The sequence below is a fragment of the Chrysochloris asiatica genome, unplaced genomic scaffold (assembly GCF_000296735.1).
Source record: "Chrysochloris asiatica unplaced genomic scaffold, ChrAsi1.0 scaffold00021, whole genome shotgun sequence".
In the NCBI taxonomy this organism is placed as follows: Eukaryota; Metazoa; Chordata; class Mammalia; order Afrosoricida; family Chrysochloridae; genus Chrysochloris; species Chrysochloris asiatica.
In genome coordinates this window covers 12,126,323-12,152,467 of record NW_006408539.1, presented here as the reverse complement: position 1 = coordinate 12,152,467, position 26,145 = coordinate 12,126,323, and the positions used below count along the sequence as shown (strand labels likewise).

Here is a 26,145-nt window from a genome sequence, read left to right as displayed (position 1 = left end):
TGCGGGAGCAGAAAACGTCCTCTTTCTCCAGCCAAACAGCTGGTAGTTTTGAACTGCTGACCCTGAAGTTTGCAGCCCAATTCATAACCACTATGCTACCAGAGCTCCTACATCCATAAATGGAGTCCTGGTGTGGTGTGTGGGCTAATACGTCAGACTGCAAAGTCATTTGAACTGCAAGGTCAGTGGTTCAAGCTCACCAGCTGCTCCTTGGAATCCCTATACAGGGTCGCTATGGGTCGGAATCAACTTGATGGCACTTAACAACAACAGCCATAAATATAGATCAAATTCATCATATTGTAGCAATTGACACATTTCCTTTAGCAAAAAAAAAAAATGTTTTTATCTTCTTTAGTTGAGTTCTGATCAAGCCATGGAAGGAAGCTAGGTTGAATGGGTACTACCTACAAGTCTGGCGGTTCTTGTGTGTCTCCCCTCACTTCGTATCAGCTGGACACTTCGCTCTCAGCTCTGTCATTTGCTCTTAAACAGACAGGTTTCACCCAAACTTAAAAATAATCTCTGGAGGTGAGTGAAATGACAGGTGGCTGGGTCAAATGACACCCACTCAATTGGTGAACATCTTCCCTCCCAGCCCATCAGTCACTCTGTCTGTCTCTCTTAAGAGTGTTTAAAGTGAAACAGTCCACCCAGAACATGTCCAGAAATTAGACCTCATGCATCCATCCATTCATCCAAGATGAATGAGCCTCTGACTTCAGATCATTACTGGTGACTTTTGGAGTTCCCATACAGGGTCGCTATGAGTCGGAACCGACTCCACAGCACTTAACAACAACAACAGTGCTGTTTCGGGCCAGCAAGCAGGTGGGGGCTGGGAGGAGGGCATTTTCTTTGATCCATCTAATCAATTAATGAATTAAACAGAGGTGGAGTTCAGAAGCCAGGCTCCTTACTTTTGCTGAAGCAGGCCTGATTATGAGCTGGCGTAACTGCTGGAAAAATGCAGCTCCGTGCTGGAAGAATTAGGGACATGGCCGAGCCCATTCATCTTCCCTAATCGAGTTCTTGGGAAATACACATGTAGATTAGTCCCTAACAATGACCCCTGGCTGATTGCTTGGAGTACCCTCCACCGCGCCCACAATGCGATTGACTAGCTCTTTATGCCCCACACAAAGGCAGCCCGACCTCCCCTTGTCCCACTTGGCCCTGTTCCCCTGTAGGCCCTCGTCAGCGGCTGTTGAAGTCTTTTCTGCTTTTCTCCTGAGACTCTGAAATAAACAGTAAATAAAAGCTAACCTCACCTGGACCTATTAGGGAGAGCTGGGCAGTCCCAAAGGGAATTAACTCTGGAAAACAAGGCCATAAGCGCCTTAGCAGCATGTGGGCAGCCGCTTAAGAAAATGCAGCCAATCTTTGTTTAGTGGTGATTATGGAGATCAATTTAATATTGGGGAAGTTTACTTAAAATGCATCCTTAGCCAGAAGGGAAACTACAAATACTAATTAATTATCCCTACGGCTGCCCTGTGGTCACCAAGGCCTCAGCACCCCAACCCACTCCGTCTACATAAATGGTGTGGTGGATCTTGCAGATGCCAGCACGGTGTTCAAGAGATGAAGGTGGGAATGGGAGGGCCCTGTCTTTGATGACCTAAATGCTTGGCAAGGAGCTAGGGGCAGACTAGTGGCAGAACTTTCCAAGCATTTGTTTGGTCCTACCAGAAGCAGTATCTGCAGACGTTGACATACTACATTTCTTCAGAAAGATAAGCTGGCCGTTAGGATTCAGCCCCAGAGAGGGATTAAAGACTGAATGCAGGCTAAGATTGTTTGTATTTTTCTTCTTTCTTTCTTTATTTTTGAATATCATACTCTCCAATAATCTCTACAAATAAGCTGCAGCCAGTAAATACCAGATCAGGAGTCAGCCAGTCTAATTCTGACCACTCCACTTAATAGCTGTATCACTGTGAGCCTCAGTTTTCCCTTCTGCAAAATGGGCACAAAAATATTTGCCCAGCTCATCTCACAGAGTTGTGAGGATCAAAAGATAGGTAACATGTGGGAGAATTATAAAAACTTTCACGGCAACCCCAGGTAATACAGAAGAGAACTGCTTCATAGAGTTTTCTTGGCTGTAATCTTCATAAAATAGGAGGCTCTGGTTAAGTCTCAGAAATCCTAAAGAGCAGTTCTACACTGTCCTATAGGGCCAGAGTCCACTAGATGGTTGTTGTTGTTGTTAAGTACCGTGGTGTCAGTTCCGACTCATAGTGACCCTGTACAGGGTTTCTGAGGCTGTAAATCTTTATGGGGGCAGAAAGCCTCATCTTTCTCCCGTGGAACAGCTGGTAGTTTCGAACTGCTGACCTTGAGGTTAGCAGCCCGATTTGTAACCACTATGCTAGCAGAGCTCCTAGATGGTAGTGGGGCTTTAAAAATCTTTTTAAAGGTATAGGATCCCAGGCTGTGTGCCTCTGCCTTGTTTATTCCTTTGTCTCCTCTCCCAGGCTGGGTGTGAAACACTTCAAGGGCCTGGGACCTGCCTCTCATTTCTTTTGTCATGCTGCCATGGCCCAGGACATTGCTGGTGGCCCGTCTGAATGTAGGCAGCAGTGAATGGATGGCCTCAGAGATCTGCTTCCAGAAAGTTCACAAACCAACTGTCATGGAGTCATTCTGACTCAGCGATCCTACACGCTCTAGGGTAAGCACTGGACTGTGAACCAGGAGGTCCACAGTCCAAACCCACCAGCTGCTTCTCAGGAACTCTATACAGGGTCGCTATGAGTCAGAACCACCTCGATGGCACTTAAGAACAACAGCAACATCAAATCTTTAAGGGGCAGTCCTGATGTGACATTGTAGGACAGGGCACTAGACAGAAAGTCGGTTTGAACCTCAACCAGCTGCTCCTCGGAAACACTTGATAGGATCACTATGAGTGGCTCCACCGCACTTAACAAAAACCATCTTTATGGGAGTCCTGGTGTGGCGCTGTAGGATAAGTACAGCACTGTTAACCATAAGGTCGGCGGTTCAAACCCACCAGTTCCTTGGAAACTCTATACAGAACTGACTCGATGGCACTTAATAACAGTCTTTATGGGCGCAGACTGCCACATCGTTCTTCCCCGAAGTCGCTGGTGGGCTTGACCCACTGACCTTTTGGTTGGTAATTGAGCACTTTAAACAGAAGGATCCTTTGTAAAGGGTTCCATCTAAGACACCCCCACAGGATAGTTTTACTCTGTCGCATGGGGTCGCTGTGAGTTGGAACGGGCTGAAGGACACCTAACAATAGTAGAGGCAGAAGCGCCTACGCAGAAGGCGCTATAAGGAATGAGGTCCCTGCGTTTCTGGAACAAGGTTTCAGTCCGCGTTTCTGAACAACGGTTCAGTGACCCCCTGGAAACCCACTTCCTCCGCTCAGGGTCCAAATTGAGAGAGGCGGAAGTTCAAGTTGCCATCCCAACCAGCAATGCGGGATGTGAACACAACACACTCGTCCTGAAGAATCATCTCTCCTATGAGTTCGTCACTTTGGACCACGAAAGTCTCCAGGGGAAAAAAGGCAAGCGGATTACTCTAACCCTCGGAGACCGTGAGGCCATGTCCCCCAGAGGAGGTCCTCCCCCTAGGCAGCCTGAGGTTGTGTCACCTCCTGGGCCTGGAGAATTGTTGGGGGTGAGGGCCACACATGTGCCCTTCGCGAGTAGGGAGCACCAGGCGAGTCTCCCGCGGGGCCGGAGCCGACAGCCTGTCCGAGTCGGGGCTCCTGGGGGACCGTCGGGCACGTGAGGTCACCGGGCCTGAGGCACAGTTGGCCTCGCTGTCTCCTGGAGCGGGCGCTGGGGTGAGGACGCCTGCCCGCGCGCAAGCCCAAGGGGACAGGGAGGAGCTGCTAAAACGGAGATGCCCAGACCAAGTCTACCCGTCTAGGCCTTCGGAGCACAGTGACGAGGGGTCTCCACGAGGTTAAAGAAAAGGGGGACATTCAAACCAAGGAGAAGAGAGGACCGATTCCCACTCCGGGCCCTTGAGAGGGACGCCCATCCGGGACATGAAGCTCTGCGTGGGAAGTAAGCCCACGGAGGAGGCAAGTCCTAGGAGGGAGGCGAGCCCGAGGAGGGTAGGAAGTTAGCCCGAGGGGAGGTGAGCCCCACGAAGGTGGTGAGTCCGATTGCGAGCCAAATGGAGACTTGAACCCACTGAGGCAGATCTAGGACCCCTGGGTCTGGCTAGAATCTCCCGTCGGTCTCTATCCACACCTGTGCTTTATGGAGCAAATCGAAAGCCTGAGGTTGGATGATTTGGGGTGCTGGTAGCTGGATACAGTTCTAGGGCCCGGAGGCTGTGAGGGTCTAAACCACCCGCTGAGGGGGCGGGGTAGTGGGCGGAGCCTGGAAACGGGGCGGGTCAGGGCCGGCTGCCCCAGGCGTCAGGAACCCAGGCCCCGGGAGTTCAACCTGCTGACTCTTGCGGGTACCCAAGCGGCCGCCGGCCGAGTGCTCGCCCGGCTCCAGAGAGCCTAGCCGGGCTCTCAGCGTTGCCCGCCGAGCTTGACCTTGGAGCGCGCCCCTCCGGTGCAACGGTCGCCCGAGGCAAAGTCGACGTCTAGCTTCTGTCCCACTGTTCAAAGCTTCCCGCCTCCCCATGCACCTGCCCGGCTGTGCGCCTGCCATGGCCGACGGCAGCTTTGCACTCGCTGGCCACCTGCTCCGTGGCACAGGCGCCAACCCCGCGCGCCTGCATAGCATCGAGGCTATCCTGGGATTCTCCAAGGACGACGGGCTCCTCGGCTCCTTCCCGACAGAGCACAGCGCCCGAGGCGCCAAGGAGCGGGAGCGGAGGCTGGGCGCACGGTCTGCCCACCCCCTGGCGCCTGGCGGCAGCGTCGAAACCTCCAGAGAATCCGGCCCCGACTACGATGGTGAGTGCGCTCCCTGGGCTGCCGGGCCTCTGCGCCCAAAGTTAGACGCCTGCAAGAGGAGCGCGCCGTCGGAGGCCTTAGCCTCCAATGTTCTGCAAAGAGCCGATGCACAACTTTTATTAAGGGCCCTGCGCGCGGGGTCGGGGAGGTGTCTAAGGCGGGAGCTTCCAACTTGGTTCAGAAAATGATTGGGGACCCCTCGCAGCCCTTACCCTTGGCTCCCCTAGGGCCGTCTCGGCGGAGTCCGCAGCGACCGGCCTGCGCTCCGGGAGGCGCGGAGGGTCCCGAGGAGTCCCGGGGAATGTTTCTGACTATGCGGGGCCTCATCCCCCAGCCCCTCGCCCCTACTGTTCCAAGGAGTCTGGAGAGACGCGGAGCCCTGGACTGCCGGTCGGGCCCGCGGCAGGCGACGCAAAGCTGGCGGAGGAGGAACCACCCAAAAAGAAACATCGGCGGAACCGCACGACCTTCACCACGTACCAGTTGCACGAACTGGAGCGCGCTTTCGAGAAGTCCCACTACCCCGACGTGTACAGCCGCGAGGAGCTGGCTGGGAAAGTCAACCTCCCTGAGGTCCGGGTTCAGGTAAAGTACTCAGGGGGGCAGTGACCCAAGGGGGAGGGCCCGAGGCCCATGCTGCATCCAGAGCTGCCCTGGACGCCAGGCTTCCTCGGATTTCGGTGGTACCTTGCCCTTTGGCCTTCCTCGGTTTGTCTCGCTCAGAGCCCAAAGGACCGTCCACATCGTCCACGTTTTCCACGCAGTTTTCCAGCAAACGGGCTTTTCTACTGGTCTGACCTCCTCTTTGGGAGTCTCCCTCTTTTAAGATAAAATGAGGACTTGGGAATGACGAGGAATTGAGGATTGCTTGCAAAATGTAAAGGCTGGCGGTTCTTTAGCCTCTGCCTGGGTAGAGGTGGAAAGGAGCTGAGCAAGAAGGTAATGTAGGCCGGGAGCAACTCAAGGGTACCTAGACTGGGACTTTAAATGCCGCTCTCTACCCGAGTAGCGCTCACAGCACCGCGCCGCAAGCGAAAACCTGGTTTTCGTGCGCTGAGCCTGGCGCCTCTCAGTTGAAACTTTCAGTGGATTTGTTTAAGAAACTGACTTTTACTTCTCTGGGGGCACACCTAACCGAAATTTCCGCTGCCAAGACCATATCTTTTTATTGTAAAGGGGTTTTCGCTTTAATTAAAGCTGAATTATCTTTAATCCCTGACCATTAAAATATTTGAAAGCCTGAAATATTTGCTAGTCATCTGTGAAAAGTCTGGCAGGATTTCCAAAGGGGGAGCGTTTACAGAGTCTTGAAAAGGAGATTGGGAATGAACTTCACCGTCTCTGAAAGGTAGGGGGACTGAGGTGGGGTGATGTGTGTCTAATAAATTAGATTTCCAGGAAGTAAGGCCTCTTAGGTGTTCGGGGCTTTTAGTCTTAAACGGGGTGGGAGTGAGAGCAAGATTTTGCCTTTGTCTTTTCTGCTTAGTTGAAGGGGTTAAAGTAATGAGTAAAAGTCATGGTTTAAAGAAAAGGTTCCTTAATGTGATTTAGGATTAACTGGCAAAGACATTTCCATTTCTCCTAATTTAAGGTAGTAAATTAGCAATGATTCTATTGAGGGGGAGGAAATTCTGTTTCCTGAGGAGGGAGGGTGAAGTGGGGAAAGGGACTGAATTGGAGAAAGATGAGAAGAGGCCAGCTTTAAAGTGCCCTAGCAAACACAGGCCAACCGGCCACTGGGCACCCTTCATACCTGAGCCCACTTCTGACTCAGTCTTTTTCCTTCGTTGCTACCTATTCATGGGCTAACGCGTCAGACTGCAAAGTCATCTGAACTGCGAGGTCGGTGGTTCAAGCTCACCAGCTCCTTGGAAACCCTATACAGGGTTGCTATGGGTCAGAATCAGCTCGATGGCACTTAACAACAACAAATCATAGGCTTTGGGCTCCTCCGTTAAGTCATGACTTCTCAGCGACTGCCAGGCTGTCTTAACACACAGCTCTGATGTGACCTGGTGGCTCATTGGAGCACGGGGCTTTGTTGTTGCTGTCGTTAAGTGTGGTCCAGTCAGTTCCGACTCAGCGACCCTGTGGAGGGTTTCTAAGGAGCGGCCAAGACCTTGTAATTCAAATGACATTTTGGTCCAGTGCTTATCCTACTAACCCAGTTGGTGGTTGGAACCCACCAGTAGCTCTGCGGAATGACCTGGCTTTCTGTTCCCTGTGGCGGTGATTGTGTGCAACCGAGGCTATGAATCTTTAAGGGAACAGAAAGCCTCATCTTTCTCCCACAGAACCATTGGTAGATTTGAACTATTGAGCTTGCAGTTAACAGCCCAGTTTATAATCCGCTATAACCAGGGCTCCTTTCCTTAAGTGGGTGGTTGGAAACCGTATAGGGCAGTTCTACTCTGACCTATAGATAGAGCTGCTTTGAGTCAAATGGTATCCAAAGCACCACCGACAATGACAACATGATGCAATCCATGGTGGGGGCTAGGGAGAGAGGTTCATGTTGTTCATAGCCGTATAGTAGCAGATCTTCCCCCATTTTCAGGCCTATGACCGCATATACTACCTGAATGGAGTGGGGCATTCAGGAGGTAGTGGGGGGCAACTCTCACCAAAGCTCTGTTGCTGCCAGATACACTTCCTTCCGGGGAAACTTCTGGGCTGTGATGTATAGAGAATCACTTTATGGGAAGGGGGCAAGGAAATTTGCATTTTGTTTTGACTCTGTCTTCCCCCACATCCCCAAATGCCAGCCTCACACCTGCTTGCCCTGCTCTGCTAGGCGGCATGGTGTTTTCTTAACTATCCTAGGTTTTTTGCCTCCTGGTATTAACTCAAAACTGTTATGATTTTTAAGGTTGCAACTAGTCCCCCAATGCCCTTCATCAGTTTGGGCAAAGTTCTTTTCTGATTGCCCCCTCAACCAGCCAGTTCTCTGTGTTGCTAAGGGTGGGTAACATTAATTACACCCTTTGTGGTAGTGGTTGTTAAGTGCCTTCAAGTTGGTTCTGACTCATAGTGTTCCTGCGCAGGGTTTCTGAGGCTGTAAATCTTTCCTCATCTTTCTTCTGCAGAGCAACAGGTAGATTCGAACTACTTACCTTGTGGTTAATAGCCCAGCTCATAACCAACTACGCTGTTGTTGTTGTTAAGTGCTGTCGAGTCGGATCCGACCCATAGCGACCCTGTATAGGGTTTCCAAGGAGCAGCTGGTGAGCTTGAACCTCCGACCTTCAGTTTAAACGGCTTTGCTGTCTGGCACATGAACCCACAATGCCACACCAGGACTCCAACTACGCTGTTGTTGTTGTTAAGTACCCTGGAATCATAGTGACCCTACACAGGGTTTCCGAGGCTATAAATCTTTACGGGAGCAGAACACCTCATCTTTCTCCCACGGAACTGCTGGTAGTTTTGAACTGCCGACCTTGAGGTTGGCAGCCCAATTCATAACCACTACGCTACCAGAGCTCCTGTAACTACATTGTTAGCGCTCCTTAGTAACTGGAAGTTTCATCATAAGAAACCCGACTTTACCCTTGACAAAGATTTTCTATATGTAAAAGGGGAAAAACACAACAATTTGGAACTCATTGAACTAACATATTAGGTAAAATGTTAAAATTAACACCACATTGTAAAGCAGATATAATAAAGAAACCATTAGTCCTTTGAAACTCGTTGAAAAGAAACATCAGAAATACTACATAGATATCAATGAAAATCTTATTTCAAGCAGCAATTCAAATATGTTGTTAAGTGCCGGGAGTCGGTTCTAATCATAGCAATCCTGTGTTGCGTTTTCGAGGAGTGGTTGGTGGGTTTGAACCATTAACCTTGCAGTTAGCTGTCCAGTGTTTATCCTAAAGCGCCATGTATGCTGGGGTAAAATAAACTCACTTGCTCATTTCGAATCATTATAACCAGTCATCAAAATAGTTGTAATATGCAAAATTGTCAGTTACATTAATGTATACCTATGCTAGTAATCTCAAGGTCAGCGGTTCAAGCTCACCAGCTGCTCCTTGGAAACCCTATACAGGGTCGCTGTGGGTCGGAACCGACGCGATGGCACTTAACAACAACAACAACAAATGCTTATAATCAAGAGTCTTGTTGTGGTGTTGTGAGTTAATGTGCTGGACTGCAAAGCCGGTTTGAATCACAAGGTCTACGATTCAAGCTCACCAGCCGCTCCTTGGAAACCCTATACAGGGTTGCTATAGGTTGGAACCGACTCTACGGCACTTAAAAACAACAAAAAATATTTACAGTCAAGATAAAGGGTTAGTACAGCGCAGTCGGAGACACAAACACAGCCACAGAAAGCTGTACCACACTGGGAGAAAGCAAAGTCAGGAGAATTGTCAACTGGTTTCCCAAATCCTGTGGTCCGATTCCAGGCTTAAATCCACTTTGTTTTGGGCCAAGATTTGAAAAGAGATACAGCCAGAGTTATGGGCGAGGGGATGGGGGGAGAAGGAGGGAAAGGCGGGAGGGAAGGGTGGGAACCCCTCAGAATACAGGGATGGTATTAGAGATTTGGGGAAAGCAAGAAGGAAGAGGGAAAAGGGAGAAAGTGAAGATGGGAAAGAAAAGCAAGAGGAGGACGATAGGAGAAAGGAAGATCGAAGCCCGACTCCAGGGTCCTTTGTGGAGACGGGTCGAGCTGGCTGGGCTCTCTGGGCTCAGGAACAGGGGCGCGCCCGAGCCTCCGCCACAGCCTGACGGCCACTGTTGTTGCCTTACACAGGTGTGGTTCCAGAATCGACGTGCTAAGTGGCGGCGGCAAGAGAAGCTAGAAGTGTCGTCCATGAAACTGCAGGACTCGCCGCTGCTCTCCTTCCGCCGTTCGCCTCCTTCAGCTACCCTGGCGCCCCTGGGCTCAGGCCCGGGCGGCGGTGGGGGGCCGGTAGGGGGCGCCCTGCCGCTGGAGTCGTGGCTTGGGTCGCCGCTGCCGGCAGGGGGCGCTACATCGCTGCAGAGCCTGCCGGGCTTTGGGCCGCCGGCGTCCAGCCTGCCGGCCAGCTACACACCCCCACCGCCGCCCTTCCTGAACTCGCCGCCGTTGGGCTCCGGCCTGCCTCCGCTCGGGCCTCCGCTGCCGCCCACCTACCCATGCGCTCCCGACTTCGGGGACAAGTGCCCGCTGGATGAGGCGGACCCGCGCAACAGCAGTATCGCGGCGCTGCGCCTGAAGGCCAAGGAACATATCCAGGCCATCGCGAAGCCTTGGCAACTCGTCTAAAGGACGAGGACAAGGTAGTGAGAGGCGGCAGTCCTGCGAGCGAAACCGATCCGCACGCGTAGTCTTTGACCTCCCACCATCTCCTTTGGTCCCCCACTCGGCCATTCTCAGATCCCTCTTGCAAGTCACCACCAGGCCTCAGTTGGGGACACGCATCTGCTTGGACGCGCGGGGGAGTGCGTACCCTCTGGACTGTTGTTGAGACCCTTGCCACCCCCAGCAGACCCCCCGCCTTGCTGCGTAGGGCAAGCAGCCCGATCCTCCCGCCCACTGTCACGCCCCCAGAGCCTCCAGGCCTCAGGGATCGAAAGATCTGTTCTTGACGGCTACCGGAGGGCTTGGTGACCACAAATAACCACAATCCGGGAAAGGGGGAGACTGGAGGAGCGTTAAGAGTTGTTTGTATAAGTAGTTTCAATATTCGAGAGGAGAATTAAACGTGCTGGTTTGTTTTGACTCAGGTTAGCGTACTCGGGCCAGCGGGGAGTGTGGGGTGATTCGGAGTGCGAGTGGGACGGGAATGGCGGGTGGGTCAGGGAAAGCAGAGAACCAGGAACTCGGGGTTCTCTAACGAGTTCTCCCGGGGGGGGGCTCTGTAAACGCGGTAGACAAAAGTACCTCCGACAATGGCAAGGATCAGGGGTGGGGGCCCAGCGACTTTGAAGAACCCAATCGGAAGGGCAATCCTGGTGTGGCGCTACAGGACTATGCACTAGATCACAAGGTTAGTTTGATCCGTAAGGTCGACGGTTCAAACCCACCAGCCGCTCCGCTCCTCGGAAACCCTACACAGGGTCGCTATGGGTCGGAACCGACTTGGTGGCACTTAGCAACAACACCGCCTTCTCTAGGTGAGAGAGGTGCAGTGCATTGACAATGGCGGCCCCATCCCGGATTTTCCCGCCAGCTAAGTGTCAAACTCCTCCAGGTCACTGGCTCTGGGCTAGATTCCGGCCTTCCAGGGTAGATGACGTTAGTCCTTAGAGCTGGAGCTTAGAGACTCGTTCTTCTCGGCGGCCCACGGAACCGCGTTCCTGCCTCCCAAATTGCACTCGCAGTCTGCCAGTTCTGTGCAGCTCGAGTCCCGGTAGGTGCCGCATTCTGGGCGTGGCCTGGAGTGCTCCGCCTCGCTGCGCTTTACCGTCAGGACCGACACTTCCAGGGTGAGGACTCCAAAAATCCAAGTGGAGGGTTTCGCAAGTTTTTGCGCTCCTGGAGCCGGCCCTGGTCCAGGAGCGCCCCTAATTCCCGGTCGGAGCCCCTGCAGTCGAGCCGAAAGGAGGCCTTGTCGATCCGCGGCCTCGGATTCCTGTGCGGGTCCTCGGGCCCCTTTCGGACGCGCGTCTCGGGCCCAAGCCTTTGTGTCAACCCATTTCTGTCTGTCCATCCTGACTCCAAGGACCCATCCCATACTCACCAGCTCCCCAGGTCGGCCTCTCGGGGCAGTTCTCAGGGCGGCGGGGAAGCTGCTGGCTCCTGGAAGCAGGAGGGCTAGTAAGCCAGTGCTTACTCATTAAGCTCTAGGTGAGAGCAGTTTGGGAGCACTAAAGCCCCGACAACACTGAAACACTCTGAGAGCAGGGTGCCGAGGCAGGGTGCCTCTAGACTGTGCTGGCGTCGGGTTTGGGGTGGTCACAGCCTTCAGCGACCCCGAGGGAAAGACCTCCCCCTACACCAAGCCAAGCCTCCATCACTGGGGAAACGGTGCTTAAGTATTCTACGATGCTGCAGATTTGCCGCATGCAATACCATCAGTGGCCACTGAGGGGACAGAACTTGTTGGACGTGATCTTACGGGACACTAAGCACAGATACCTTGAGCAAGGCAGCCTTAATTCAGGTCGACTTGGCTTCAGCCAACCTAAAATAGACGCCTTGGGGACTTCTGACGACAGACGTCTGCTATTCCAGGTAGCTGCCAGTTCCATTGCAGATCCGGGGAGTGGGGGTTTGGGAGGGGCCAAGGGCTGGTCTCTAGAACGTCAGGGGCGGAGCCAGGTAGGACCCTTCAGATTGGCCCACAGGAGTACCGAGCCAGGCGCAGCCGGGTGGACGCCCACAGTCAGAGGTGTCGCGGGGAACCCATCACTGCCACGCTCCAGAGCAGTGCTCTCGCCAACAGCCACCCCGCCATTATGGGATTTTTCACTGCTCGTGGATTTCCTTTGTGGACCAGTCTTCTCGTGCGTGCACGGGCCCTGACGTTTGCAGACCGTGCTAACCGCCCAATTTCTCTCCAGCGCAGACGTTCCTTTCCCGGGCACCCCTTGCTGAGTCCTGGGACCCCGCGCTACGCCCTCAGCCCACATCCGAATTTTCCGTGCGTCGTCGGGGTCGTCAGCTCTTAGCGCCCAGCTCTGCCCTCTGCTGGCTGAAGATGCCGCCTCCACTGCCCTAAAGGGGATGGGGCCAGTGTGGGTGGAATGGGGCTGGGCAAGGCCCTACCGGAGGGGACCGCGGACTTCGAACAGAGCTCAGACACGGAACCGGGGCCATCCTACAGCATTTACACCAGTGAGTCTAGAATCAGTGGCCCCAATCCTTGGCTCAATTCTCTTGATAATTGGAAAGTCTGCGGAACCCACTTGGCGCGGGAGACTGGGCAGCCTGGGACTCCGGCCTCCACATCCCTGGCGCCTGGGTCTCTCCCGCTGGCATCGTACAATAGGTTCTTGAGGTGCGGACGCAGCAGTCCCGAGCTTTAGTCTTTCACTAAAGTCACTTGTAACCCCCTCTCAGCCCTCCCCCACAACCTTGCTCAGTCAGCTTTCAAGTCTCAGAGTCAAGCTTCAAGCGCTTTGTTTATCCAACAAATCTCCCAGAATGGAATCCACGCACACCTCCAAGGAGGCGTTAGGAAAGATTTTCAGGGAAGATTGTGGTTGGTGTGTGCCGTCCAGTCGGTTCCGACTCATCCCCACACTGTATTGGGTTTCTGAGGAGCGGCTGGTGGTTTTGAACCGACAACCTTGTGGTTCAGCTCTTATCCTACAGCACCCCATCAGGACTCCTTTGGGAAGATGACTGAAAAGTAGGTACTTTCTCCACTGTTTTGGCAGCGTGAGCTCTGTGCCGCCCTGTGGCTCCAGGCATCAAGCCCGACCTGGGAAAGGGGCCCTCGATCCTTGGAGAAGCTTGTTGCCAATGTGGTCCCCTTAATGGTGGACTGGCTTTAATAATCCTGCCTCAATTTGTTAACTGGACAAGGATTTGTTACTGATGAACTCCTTAACCTAGCCTTAATTGCTGACTGTAAAACCCCTTTCAAAAACTGGATCAAATTATCTAGATTCCTGACCGCAACTGCTTCGGCCTTGAAAGGCGAGGAGACTGATTTTTGGTGGACCAGGTACTGGAAGGCCGGGTCCACTGGTGACTCCCTCACCCTGGCAGGCGGTCATCATGGCTGTAACACTGCCTGGTCATGTGACCTTGCCTTCCTGTAAAGTTAAATGATCCCCAGATCTCCCTCGAACCAAACAAAATCTTTGCCATGAAATTGATTCCCACTCACGGTGACCCCAGTGTGCAGAGTCACACTAGCTAGGGTTTTCAAGGCTGTGATCCTTCCGAAGCAGATAACCAGGTCTGTCTTCCGAGGCACCTATGGATGGATTGAAACCACCAACCCTAAATTTTCAGTCTAGTGCAAGACATTTAAGCCAGTCAGTTGTACTCAAACAACAGCAACTTTTGTCCTGGTGTGGCAGCTGTCCGCAACTGCTGACCAAAATGTTGGTGGTTTAAAACCAACACTCACTCCTCCCAATCCCTACACAGGGTTGCTATGAGTCAGAACTGACTTAAAGGCACCTAACAACAACATGAGTCTGAATTGACTCGACGGCACACAACAACAAGAACAACACACATTTTAAATATCATTTTGGGTTATAGAACATTCCTTTCAGGCTGCTACGGAGAGATGGTTCCTTGTCAAGAGACTGCAGTTCTGCGGCTGACTTAATACCCTCAGACAAGCCAGTCTTACAGTTCATTGGCTGTAAAGCCAGTCCATTAAGATTAGGTAACTTCCTCTCAAGGAGCCCTGGAGGCAACAGTTAAGCGCTTGGGCTGCTAACAGAATGGTTGATGCTACCAATGGACGCAGCACCCAGCTGTTCCGCAGGAGAATGAACCTGTTAATCTGGTCCTGTCAAGACTGGTGGTGGTGGAGGTGATGTGTTAGTCTGTTCCGACTCGTAGTGACCTCTATAGAGTTTCTGAGGCTTTTAATCTTTACGGAAGCAGAAAACCTCATCTTTCTTCTGCTGTTGTTGTTGTTGTTGTTGTTAAGTGCCGTCGAGTCGGTTCCGACCCATAGCGACCCTGTACAGGGTTTCCAAGGGTGTAAATCCTTACGGGAGTAGAAAGCCTCATCTTTCTCCCGCGGATCAGCTGGTAGTTTCGAACTGCTGACCTTATGGTTCGCAGCCCAATTCGTAACCACTACGCTACCAGAGCTCCTTCTGCTGAGCGACTGGTATATTCAAACTCCCTATGGTTAGCAGCCCAACTAGTAACCCACTACGCTACCAGGACTCCTTCCAGTAAAGATTACAGCCTAGGAAACGCTACGGGGCAGTTCTGCTCTGCTGTAAAGAGTCACTAGAGTAGCAAGCGCCTGGGTGGCGCACAATAGTCTCCCAGCAGCAGCATTCTAAATTTGGAGGGAACATATTTATTTCAGTAATTTGGCTGAGGGTGTCATCTGGTGGCTGACTAGAGAACTTCTGCTGGCCGGCTGCATTCAAAGTTTTCTGAGAAGTGCAGCCAGAGGTTCCCTTGGAGGCCAAAATGGCCAAACTTCGCGTCTCATACTTCAGACATATTGTCAGGAAGGATCAGGAGAAGGATATCATGTTTGGTAAGGTGAAGGGTCAGAGAAAAAGAGGAAGACCCCCAACGAGATGGATTGGCCAAGTGGCAGCATCGATGGACTCAAGCGTGGCAACAGTAGTGAGGTTGGCCCAGGATCAGGCAGTGTTTCATTCTGCTGTGCATAAGGTCGTTATGGGTTGGTACCGACTCGATGACACCTAACAACAACAACTGTGGAATCGGGCTGCGAACTGTAAGGTCAGCAGTTCGAAACTACCAGCTGCTCCGTGGAAGAAAGATGAGGCTTTCTGCTCCAGTAAAGATTTACAGCCTGGGAAACCCTGTTCAGGGTCTCTATGGGTCAGAACCGACTCGACGACACTTAACAACAACAACTGTGACGCTGTGGGAGTTCTGGTGTGGCGCTGTGGATGAATGCGCCAGACTGCAAAGCCGACTACAAGGTTGGCAGTTCAAGCTCACCAGCTGCTCCTCGGAAACCCTATTCAGGCCCTATTAATGGCATTAACAACAACAACAGCCGTAGCACTGTAGGATCAGCACTGGACTGCAAATCACAAGGTTGGCTGCTCTTTGAAACCCTATACAAGGTCGCTATGAGTCGGAACCGACTCTATGGTATTCAACAACAACAATATTTACTCCACTGCAGCCGTAAGAAGTTGCCTTTGCTTGGCCCTCCAAAAAAAAATATTTAATTAAAAATTTTGTTAATAGTTTCCTCCCCAGATCCATTACTTTCCTGTTTTCCCATGAACGGAAAACCTTTTTTCCACTCAGACTCCCACCCAGGCCAAGTAAACCCAAATACAGGGAATCATAAACAAATATTTACCACTTTGCTGAAGTGTGACTTATGCACGTGTCTTTTATGAAAGACCTCTATGAGTACCTGTTTTCCATAAAGGAAAGAAATCAGAAGGGAGTTTTCACATTTACGACAAAAGGGGAACTAGCATTCCACATTTGTTTTGCGGGGAGTTTTTAAAGAGGCAGAACGCACCCCTAGTAGCGAGAGTGGTATGGCCAAGCTCCTCCGCGAACCACACTCAGCATTTCAGCATCAAGCCGCTGTAGACGTCCAACTGTTCTGTGAACATTGAATGTCAAGGTCAATTTAGATCTTTAATGTCATTTGGTATGATTTGGTAGATTGTTTTTTTGACCTGGGAAGGCTCACAAATTTTTCCATATTGCTCCATAATTCCAGTTAGGAAGGAATTGATTCTAAGTTAAGTTTTCAAAGCATGATTGACTGACTTTACCTCTAAAAGCTTTCATGAGGAAATATTTGCATGTTTTTAGAAAACAAGTCTTAAAATGGGGCAATTCTTCATTCAAATGACTTAATAAAGTTAGAATTTTAGATGCTTAGAAGATGCAAAACATAATACAAAAACGGCTGCAACCATACTTTGACAGAGAACTTCCAGAGGTTCAAGTCAGCTTCAGAAGAGGATGTAGAACGAGGGATATCATTGCTGAAGTCAGATGGATCTTGGCTGAAAGCAGAGAATACCAGAAAGATGTTTAACTGTGTTTTATTGACTATGCAAAGATTTTTCGATTGTGTGCATCATGACAAGCTATGGACAACATTGAGAGAATGAGTATTCCAGAACACTTAATTGTGCTCATGGAGAGCCTATACATAGACCAAGAGGCAGCTGTTCGAACAGAACAAGGGAACACCAAATGGTTTAAAATTAGGAAAGGTGTGTACCAGGTTTACATTCTTTCACTACACTTATTCAATCTGAATGTTGAACAAATAATTTGAGAAGCTGGGTTATATGAAGAAAAATGTGGTGTCAGGATTGGAGGAAGGCTCATTAACAACCTGTGATATGCAGATGATACAGCCATGCTTGCTGAAAGTGAAGAGGACTTAAAATACTTAATGATGAAGATCAAAGACCACAGCCTTCCATATGGGTTGCACCTCAATGTAAAGAAAACAAAAATCCTCACCATTGGATCAATAAATAACATTCATATAAGTGGAGAAAAGATTGAAGTTGTGAAAGACTTCCTTTTGCTCAGATCAACCATCGACACTCATGAAAGCAGAAGTCAAGAAATCAAACAACATACTGCACTGGACCAATCAGTTCATAAGATCTCTTTAAAGTGTTGAAGAGCAAAGGTGTCAGTTTGAGGACTAAGGTGCACCTGACCCAATCCATGGTATATTCAATAACCACATATGCATGCGAAAGCTGGACTGTGAATAAGGAAGACTGTAGACAAATGGATGTATTCTTCCAACACAGATTTGTTTGTTCTTTTAGCAGTCCATGGTACTTTTAAAATGCTCCTCCAACATCATAAAAGTGCCATGGACTTCTAAAAGAACCAAAAAATCTGTGTCAGAAGAAGTGCAGCCAGAATGCTCCTTGGAAACCAGGATGGTCCAAGTTCTTCTCTCACACTTGGGACATATTGTCAGGAAGGACCAGTCCCTGGAGAAGGATATCATGTTGAGTAAAATGGAGGGTTAGAGAAAATGAGGAAGCCTCCCAATGAGATGTGTTGGCACAGTGTCAGCAGCGATGGGATCAAACGTAGCAATAATTGTGAGGTTGGCACAGGACCGCCGGTGTGCATTAAGATTGCTGTGAGTTGGTACCAACTTGATGGCACCTAACAACAGAATGAAACCACAAAGTTGGTTTGAAGTACAAGGTTGGCTGTTCAAGCTCACCAGCTGCTCCTTGGGAACCCTATACAGGATCGCTTTGGGTCTGAACTCACTCAATGACAACAACAACAGAACCCATTGGAGTGAAGTAGATTCAGACTCACAGGAGCCCTGTAGGACTGCCCCATTCTCCCCCAGAAGGCTTGGTGGGTTCAAACCACTGACCTGTTGGTTAGCAGCCCAACACTGAACCCACTCACCACCAGGAATACGTCTTTCCTGCCTTATGTGGCAGTTCCACGCTGTCCTATCGGGTCTCATGAGTCAGAATGGACTTGTCAGGAAAGGATTTGGTTTGGTTTGGTGGCTCTGGGAGCAGCTCTGGATCCCTTTTGGTGAGAGAAGCAGAGAAGGATGAGAGTACACACAGGAGCCAGGTCAGCAGGAAGCAGTGAAGCGTGTTGTGCAGGTGAGGATTCCAGACTGGCCGCTTCCCACCACAGGAAAAGCTTACCAGGTTAAAGAGAATCAACTCATTCACTGCTTAAGTAGTGCTGATACAAAAATATAATAGAAAAAAGAAAGGGCAGAACAAAACAACAATAACAACAACAACAACAAATCCCCAAACACCCTTTTCCAGGGAGAAAAAGAATGTTGCCTCTGAGCAGAACAGTCTAGCCAAATATGTCCCCGTGTTTTCTCTTTATGCACTCACCTGGATGGGATATATCTCACAGCAAACGTGGGCAGTGGAAGAAAAGAAGAAAGAAAGAGGGGAAATGTTTGGGTCATCCAGAAAAAAAAAAAAAATAAGTTCCTTATAAGGGGGAAGCCATCAGGCATTCATGGTAATTTCAGCACCAGAAGACAGGAGAACAAGTCTTGAGTTGAATGTGCTCAGGACACTTAATAAAATGATGCTGAACCCAGCTGAGCTTTCTTTCAAGTGTAAAAGCTACAGACAAATCGTTTTGAACAAGCAGAACTCAGGGAATCGGAATTCTTCAGAAGAGCCCTTCTTACGAAAACTATTGGCGGATGGGTTTCAGCTACTCCAGAGATGAGACCGCAGGCAGAGAATTGGGAGTGAGCGTTTGAGTGTGTGCTGTGTGTGGAACTCAGGTGAAAACAAACGCCGGAAGAGTGCGATAGAACAGAAAGTATTCCTATATTAATGGTACAGAAAAGATGCGAGAACCAAAGACAAGGCGAAAGGAGTGGGGGGTGATGGGAAGTCAGCTTGCTGACTGCCTCCTATGCCGTGTTGTTAAGTGCCATTGAGCTGGTTCCCATGTAGGGGTTTCCAAGGACCATTTGGTGGGTTTGGACAGTAGACATTGTGATTAGCTGCCATCTATTTGGTTCCTACTCAGCGACCTTGTATAGGATTTCTGCGGAGGGGCTGGTGGGTTCGAATTGCAGACCTTATGGTTAGCAGTGCAGTGCTTATCATAAAGCATCACACTAGGACTCTCTAGCTGAAAGTAAAATAACATTCAAAACTGGCAAATATTATAACAGAAGTATATTTAGTAGTTCAAAGGTAAGCAGGGGAATGAGGCAGAGGTACAGGAAACAATATCATCATTGTAGGCCACGGGTGGGGACTGTCTCGCCCACAGGGCCATACAAAGCCTGAGAAATTATTTACTTTGGTCCTGCCAAGGCAACCACAGTTCAGCCATCACATTGTTCTTGTTGTTAAATGCTGTGGAGTCGGCATTTAACCCTGTATAGGGTTTCCTAGTAGCAACTGGTGAGCTTGAACCGTCGACTTTGCAGTTCAAACTGACTTTGCAGTCCAGCACATTAACCCTCAGCGCCACACCAGGACTCTACCCAAAGAATTAATAGATACTGTATATAGAAATCGGAGTCCTGGTGTGTAGTGCTGTAGGATAAGCACTGGACTGTTAATCAGCCTTGAAAACCTGATACAGGGTTACTATGAGTCAGAACTGACTCCATGGCACTTAACAACAACGTAGAAATAGGTAGGAGTATGGCAGTGGTGTAGTGGGTTAGTGGTGGGGCTGCTAAGCAGTTCGAATCTACCAGCAACTCTGAAGGGAAAAAGATGAGGTTTTCTGCCTTCCAAGGATTTACAGCCTTGGAAACCCTTTACAGGGTAGCTGAGAGGCGGGACCAACTCAACAACAACTGTTCACAACACCAGCAACAAGATGCTGTCAGATGGTATTTATTTTCACAGCAAGGTCAAGATGAGAGATTCTGAACACTTTTAAAAACAGCATTGTTTTCTAACACCAAACTAAATTCCTCAAGAGCCAAGGCAGGTTTACTTTGAGGCTAATACAGCTTTTAAGTATCTCTTTCCAAGGACCTGGGCAAGCCTTAACAACAGGTTCACATTTGTTTTTGTGAAACTTGCCAGTGTAAGATGTTTGTATCACAATTGGTTAAGACTGTTGCTTTCTTTCCTCTAAGAAATTCCCCTTGGTCACACTTTTGCCTTGGTCAGGAACTGTTGGAGTGCATGCTGGTTGTTTTGATGATGTGGTTAAGCAGAAGTTGAGTTGGGGATCCATTTAACTTGGATTTTGTGGGATATTATGTGGTTTGCATTTACTTCCATGTATAGTTCAGTTATTACAAGTGTCTCAGTGTAAGAATTTCTAATAGTCCTAACATATGGGTGGTTTCTCATTTCACTGAGAAATGAAACAGTCCTATGGGACCCAGATCAAAATCATGTAGGTGGTGGAGAAGAAACTTGAAATGTTCATAGCGGAAAGCTGGTCTGTGGAAAATCTTCCAAACTTTATAGCTTACATGTGAAATAACTTGATAGGTGTTGTTGGTTGTCATCAAGTCAGTACCGACTCATAGCAACTCTATGCACAATAGAATGAAGTACTGCCCAGTCTTGTGCCAACCTCACAATCGCTGCCATGCTTGAGCTCATTTGTTGCTGCCACTGTGCCAATCCATTTCATTGGGAGACTTCCTCCTTTTCTGCAACTTTCCACTTTACCAAGCATGATGTCCTTCTCCAGGGTCTGATCCCTCCTGATGTGTCCAAAGTATGAGAGATGAAGTCTTGCCCTCCTGGCTTCTAAGGAGATTTTTAGTTGCACTTCTTCTAACACAGATTGGTTTATTCTTTGGGCATCTCATGGCACTTTCAATATTCTCCTCCAACACCACAACTCAAATGCATCAGTTCTTCTATGGTCTTCCTTATTCACTGTCTGACTTTCACATGCACATGAGGTTACTGCAAAAGACCATGGCTTGGGTGGGGTGCATCTTAGTCCTCAAGCTGACATCTTTGTTCTTGTTGACAGAGTTTTCCTTACTTTGACAGCTCCCCAAAGCCTGGACCCTCATTTAGCTGGATGATGGGTAGGGGGATGGGTGGGTATGGAGGGAAGACTAAACCTTGTTAATTCAGGTTTTTCCAGGTTACAATGGTCTTGTTCTATTTAAGGAGAGTCTAGAGGGCAGAACTCTAGGGTCGTTGTGTTGGGTATGAAAGCCAAGTGAGTGGAGGAGATTGCTACAGAGACAGTCAAGAGAAAGTCTAGGAGGGAGGCTTGGCAAACTCTCCAGATCCAACCCAGGCCAAGTGCAGAAGGAACCTGCCAAGGGGATGCAGAAAAGGAAGAAGAATTGGGACAATGGGGATTCACACAAGCCAAGAAGGGGAAGTGGTTGAGGGTAAAATAGGTCAGTGGTGTAGAATGATGATAAAGGCGCAAATAAGGCACTGTGGGATTAACACTGGACTGCTAACCACAGGGTTGTCAGTTCAAACCCACCAGCCGCTCATGGAAAACCTATACAGAGTTGCTATAAGTCAGAACCAACTCCAGGGCACTCAACAACAAAAGGGGAAGATAAATACAGTCTCTCAGAATTGGTAAAATCTGATTTGGTGGCCTTCAGAGACTTTGTTTCTGCGGGTGATGGGCACTGCCATTATCTTTTAATTCCATTTTCACTCAACTTTTTGAAGCCCCCCTTGTATATATTTATTGCAAAAAACAATAGGGGGTCAGTGTGAGGGATCCTTGTGGTGTTGGAACTAAACCTCGACAACCAAGTACCCATCTCTGATTTCCTAATGACTTTCTAGAAACCAAATGTTTATCCAGAGTAAGAAAAAGCCTGGGCTCACAGGTACTCCCATTGTCCTCCAGGGCAATCGCTGAAATCTCATTGTCTTGTGCGTCTGTAACACATGTCCTTTCTGTTTAAAGTCATATATTCCTTCTTGTCTAAGTGACAGCTGGTTGGGATTGCAAATTTGCTGTTGGCAAACCCAAAATGAAGAAAGGCAGCCCAAGTGGTGATGAAGAGACAGAATAAGTAGATCACAAAACCCAGGACCTCATCCCTCAGTAAGCAGGCAAGACTTAGAGAGAGGAACTGTGAGCTCCTCCAATCCAGAGCCAAGAACAAACCAGACATTTAGTGACATCTTCCAAACATGGGGAAGGGTTTCTCATTTTGCACAACTGTCTAGCATTTTACCTCCCATATGAACTCTTCATAGCAGAACAGTGGACGCACACATGCCAACAATTATAAAGATGCGAAAGGACAGGGCAACATTTCCTTCTGGCATGCATAAGGTCACCATGAGCCATAGCAGCCTCACCCACATAGAATCTCATCAAGTCTTCATGCAAGTTCAACCCCTCCAGCCCAAACCCAGAGAGCATTGAACATTTCTATTTGTGAAGCTAATGTCTCTAATTAATCAGCATTGGTTCTAGTGAGGAACAGACCATTGCCATCTTGCAAAAGCATTGTGTACCTTTGTATTAGGTGAAGCAGATCAGAGAGGTTATCACACCGGGATGTGGTCAAACAGACCATAGGAGCTCAGTAATACTTTGTTGTTGCTGTTGTTAAGTGCCGTCGAGTTGGTTCCGACCCATAGCAACCCTGTTTCTAAGGAGCAGCTGATGAGCTTGAACCACCGACCTTGCAGTTCAAATGACTTTGCAGTCTGGCTCATTAACCCACAGCACCACTTTAGGGACCACTTTTTGGTTTGTTTTAAGAGACGGTGAAAGTTCTCAGCAAATGAATGTCCAGAAGCGGATTGTTGGATTCCCAGCTCTTCATGAGGCTCTTCAAGTCCAGGTCCTGCTCCCATGTTGGGAACTGGCAACATCTCAGGGTGGACTGACTGCACTGTCTGGCTATCTAGCCTCTTATTATGTAGGGCCACCATGGGGAAGAGAGAACCTTCAAAAACAGCCAGGGCATCAGGTATCGGGGAGATGCAAACATTATGTGGGCTAACCCCTTTCCAAAACATTGCACACACAATTAGAGAGTCACAACCATAAACAAGAATTAAAACAATATTTTGGACAATCCAAGGGGCACCCTTCTCCCCCCAACATCGATAACAGTTGAACTGGGGTCATGAACTTGAATGAGTTTCTAGCGTGGGCTATAACAAATGAAGAAGGCAGGGGTGTGCACTAGGGTGTGGTGGGGACTGTGGTCAAACTGAGGACAGACACCCCACTGACAGGGGCAGGACCATTGCTGATTGTCTTCAGAGAAAGAAGACCATAGCAGATTTTCTCAATCTGTGAAAGCTTGTAACCTGCATTATTATATAAACTCTCTTGATGTTTCAGTGTCTGACTACTTGTAATTTTTATGACACTTTCTAGTAACTATGTCTCTGAGTGGCACAAGCAGTTCACTTTAGGCTACAACCCCTCAAGATGGGGAGTTCAAATCCATCCAGTGGTGCCGAGAAAGAAAGGCCTGGTGATCAGCTTCTATAAAGACTACAACCAAGAAAACCCTATGGATCAGTTCTACTCTGTAACACCTGAGTTGGGAGCAACTCCACAGTAGTGGGGTGGTTATTATTAATTTTTGGCTTGGCCAGCAAATTGCACAGCTACAAGAGAGCGGGTGACACACTCCTGATACCAGAGTTACATCGTTTCTCATGATAGTCAACTTTCTCTTCTTCTTCCATCGTTTGAAATTTGGTGGAAGAGCAGGAGCCCCCTCTTCCCTCTCGCCTGGACCTTTTCATTTTCTTTATTTTACTTCAAGTGCAGGCCCCAGCCTGCTTCCAGCCGAGGCACTCCATGGGAAATGGCAAGATTGAGCAGAGCACAGTGGAGGCTCTCCCACGTCCTTTTGTTTGGGGTGATTTCAGTGTAGACGCAGAGGGACCATTACGTTGTTCCAGTTATGACCACTTTTCTTGCAGAGCAGGGAACAAAGTAAAGCAGAAGAGAAGTCCAGACAAGAGCCAGGAGCAGCCGGTGGACTGTAATTGTGACGAGGGTGCTCAGAGGAAGAGAAAGCCTGCTCTTTTACTCAAGAGACATAACACTATCCCAAAGGACTTCACAGGAATATCTGAGAATAAAATCTAGATTGTTTATACCTAACAACAACAACAACAACAACAAAAACTACCTAACCTGTTGTTGTCTAGTCCATTCTAACTCACAGCAACCCATGTCTTTCAGAGCGTCGTAGGTTTTCAGGACTGTGACCTTTTGGAAACAGATCACCAGGGCTTTCTTCTGCGATGCATCTGAGTGGGTTTGAACCATCAACCTTTCAGTCAGCAGTAAAGCCACTTAGACAGTTGTGTTACTGTTGGCACTTACACAGTGACTCGGAAACCCTATACAGGATGGCTATGAGTCAGAACCCACTTGACAGTACTTGACAATAACAGCAGCATTAAGTGAAGTTGTTCTGCTGCTAGAAACAGGGCCACGTGAATCACAAGAAACGAAGAACATGCTGGTAGCAGATGTAGTTCAGTTAGATCTTGCTACCCAGCAAGCAAGGCAAACACACACTTACATAATAATCGGCAGTATATGGATAGTCATTCACCAAAGATGTGGTGAAAAGCATGTGGAACTGTTTACTACAGATTATTAGTTAAGCACAAGTAAACCAGTGCTTACCCTGCTTGATGAGTAATCCGTCCCTGAGTTATATGCCCATCCCAAATCACTCCCCGCTCCTTTCTGACTTAGCGAGTCTTGATTCTGTTAGAAGGATGCTGTACAAAATTATCAACTTAAAAATTTGCCACCTATATTTGGTCACACATTTTAAATTAATTCACCCCTAATGTAATGATTGGAAACTGCAGTTGCCTTGATAGAGCCAGACCAAATGATTTCAAGCGCCTTATACAGCTTGAAGGCCAGATGTTCCTTCAAGGAACTGCTCTATAGGGTTTTCAAGGAGCAGCTGATAGATTTGAACCACTGACCTCACAGTATCTATACTCCAGTACCACACTATGCCTCTATATCCTCTATATCCAAGGAGTTGCTGTTGTTGTGAAGTTGTTGTTGTGAAGTGCTGTCAAATTGTTTAGACTCATAGTGACGCTGTATAGGGTTTCCAAGGAGCAGCTGGTGAGTTTGAACTGCCAACCTTGCGGTCTAGTGCTTGTCCTACAGTGCCACAAAAAACACTAATTTTCTCCTTGATGCCACTAGGAATTTCTTCTGGACTATGACACTTCCTAGGAATCCTAGTGTGTAGCTGTAGGAGACTGCTAACTGCAAGGTCAGTGGTTCAAACCTATCAGCCGCTCCTCAGAAACTCTATACAGGGTCATTATGAGTTGAAACCAACTCAACGGCACCTAACAACAACAACATGACACGTCCTTAGGGTTGACTCAATCCATCCACAGTGAGATCCTCCTCCTTTGTCAGCCTTCATCTGTGTCTACAGTAGGAGGCTGAGTAGCTGACTGGAAGAGAAAGCAAGGGAAACAGAGAGATGTTTCTGTGCTTTGTCTGGGTCTAACAAAAGGGCTTGGCTCTCTGGAGACACAGCATTCCCAGGGAGAAGCAAGGTCCAGAGCATCTTGTGTCCATGGTAAACACAGATTCTCTCTGCTTTAGGAATGGCCAGTTAGTTCATAGTTCTCTGAGGAAAAGTTATTCTCACGTTTTACTTCAATGACTCCCCACACTTCTGAACTGGGATAGAAGTCTCTGTGGTGGTCAGATGCCCCCAGGAGGAACTGGAAGATGGGTTTTCTGAAGCTAGGAATGCCTGTGTGTGAGTTACTGAGCCTCAGGTCATAAGCAAGACTGCCAAGCCACCCACAACAATGCCCTGCTGTAGACTTAAGAAACAAAGCGAGAGCTGTGGTTTTCAAAGAATAAACTTGAAAGATGATTAGATGATTGTTTTCTTCCCTTTTGGATTCTTACCCTTGGTGATCCTGCTTTTTTACAAGGACATCTAAGCCTGGTGACCTCTTACAACTGGTCTTGTACTGTGAGTACTGTTACTCCCAGTTAACGTACCCCAGGACTCCACCGACACCCACTCCAGTGAGTGTACCCCAGGACTCCACCGACACCCCACTCCAGTGAGTGCACCCCAGAACTCCACAGACACCCCACTCCAGTGAGTGCACCCCAGGACTCCACAGACACCCACTCCAGTGAGTGTACCCCAGAACTCCACCGACATCCCACTCCAGTGAGTGCACCC

At 49.0% G+C, this 26,145-nt stretch overlaps 2 protein-coding genes across 2 annotated transcripts in view; one reads left to right on the top strand and one right to left on the bottom strand.

Annotated features, from left to right (window-relative positions):
- The first annotated feature begins 4,626 nt into the window (after positions 1-4,626).
- RAX (retina and anterior neural fold homeobox) lies at positions 4,627-10,163 on the top strand. The gene is made up of 3 exons (XM_006837574.1): positions 4,627-4,903; positions 5,238-5,488; positions 9,669-10,163. The coding sequence occupies exons 1-3, from the start codon at positions 4,627-4,629 to the stop codon at positions 10,161-10,163; spliced, it is 1,023 nt and encodes a 340-aa protein (XP_006837637.1).
- Positions 10,164-12,145: 1,982 nt separating this feature from the next.
- The window catches only part of LOC102829522, a 47,563-nt gene continuing 33,563 nt past the window's right edge, over positions 12,146-26,145 (bottom strand). The window contains exon 3 of the mRNA XM_006837573.1: positions 12,146-12,552. Coding sequence (XP_006837636.1) covers positions 12,146-12,552 — 407 coding nt within the window. The remainder of the gene's footprint in view (positions 12,553-26,145) is intronic.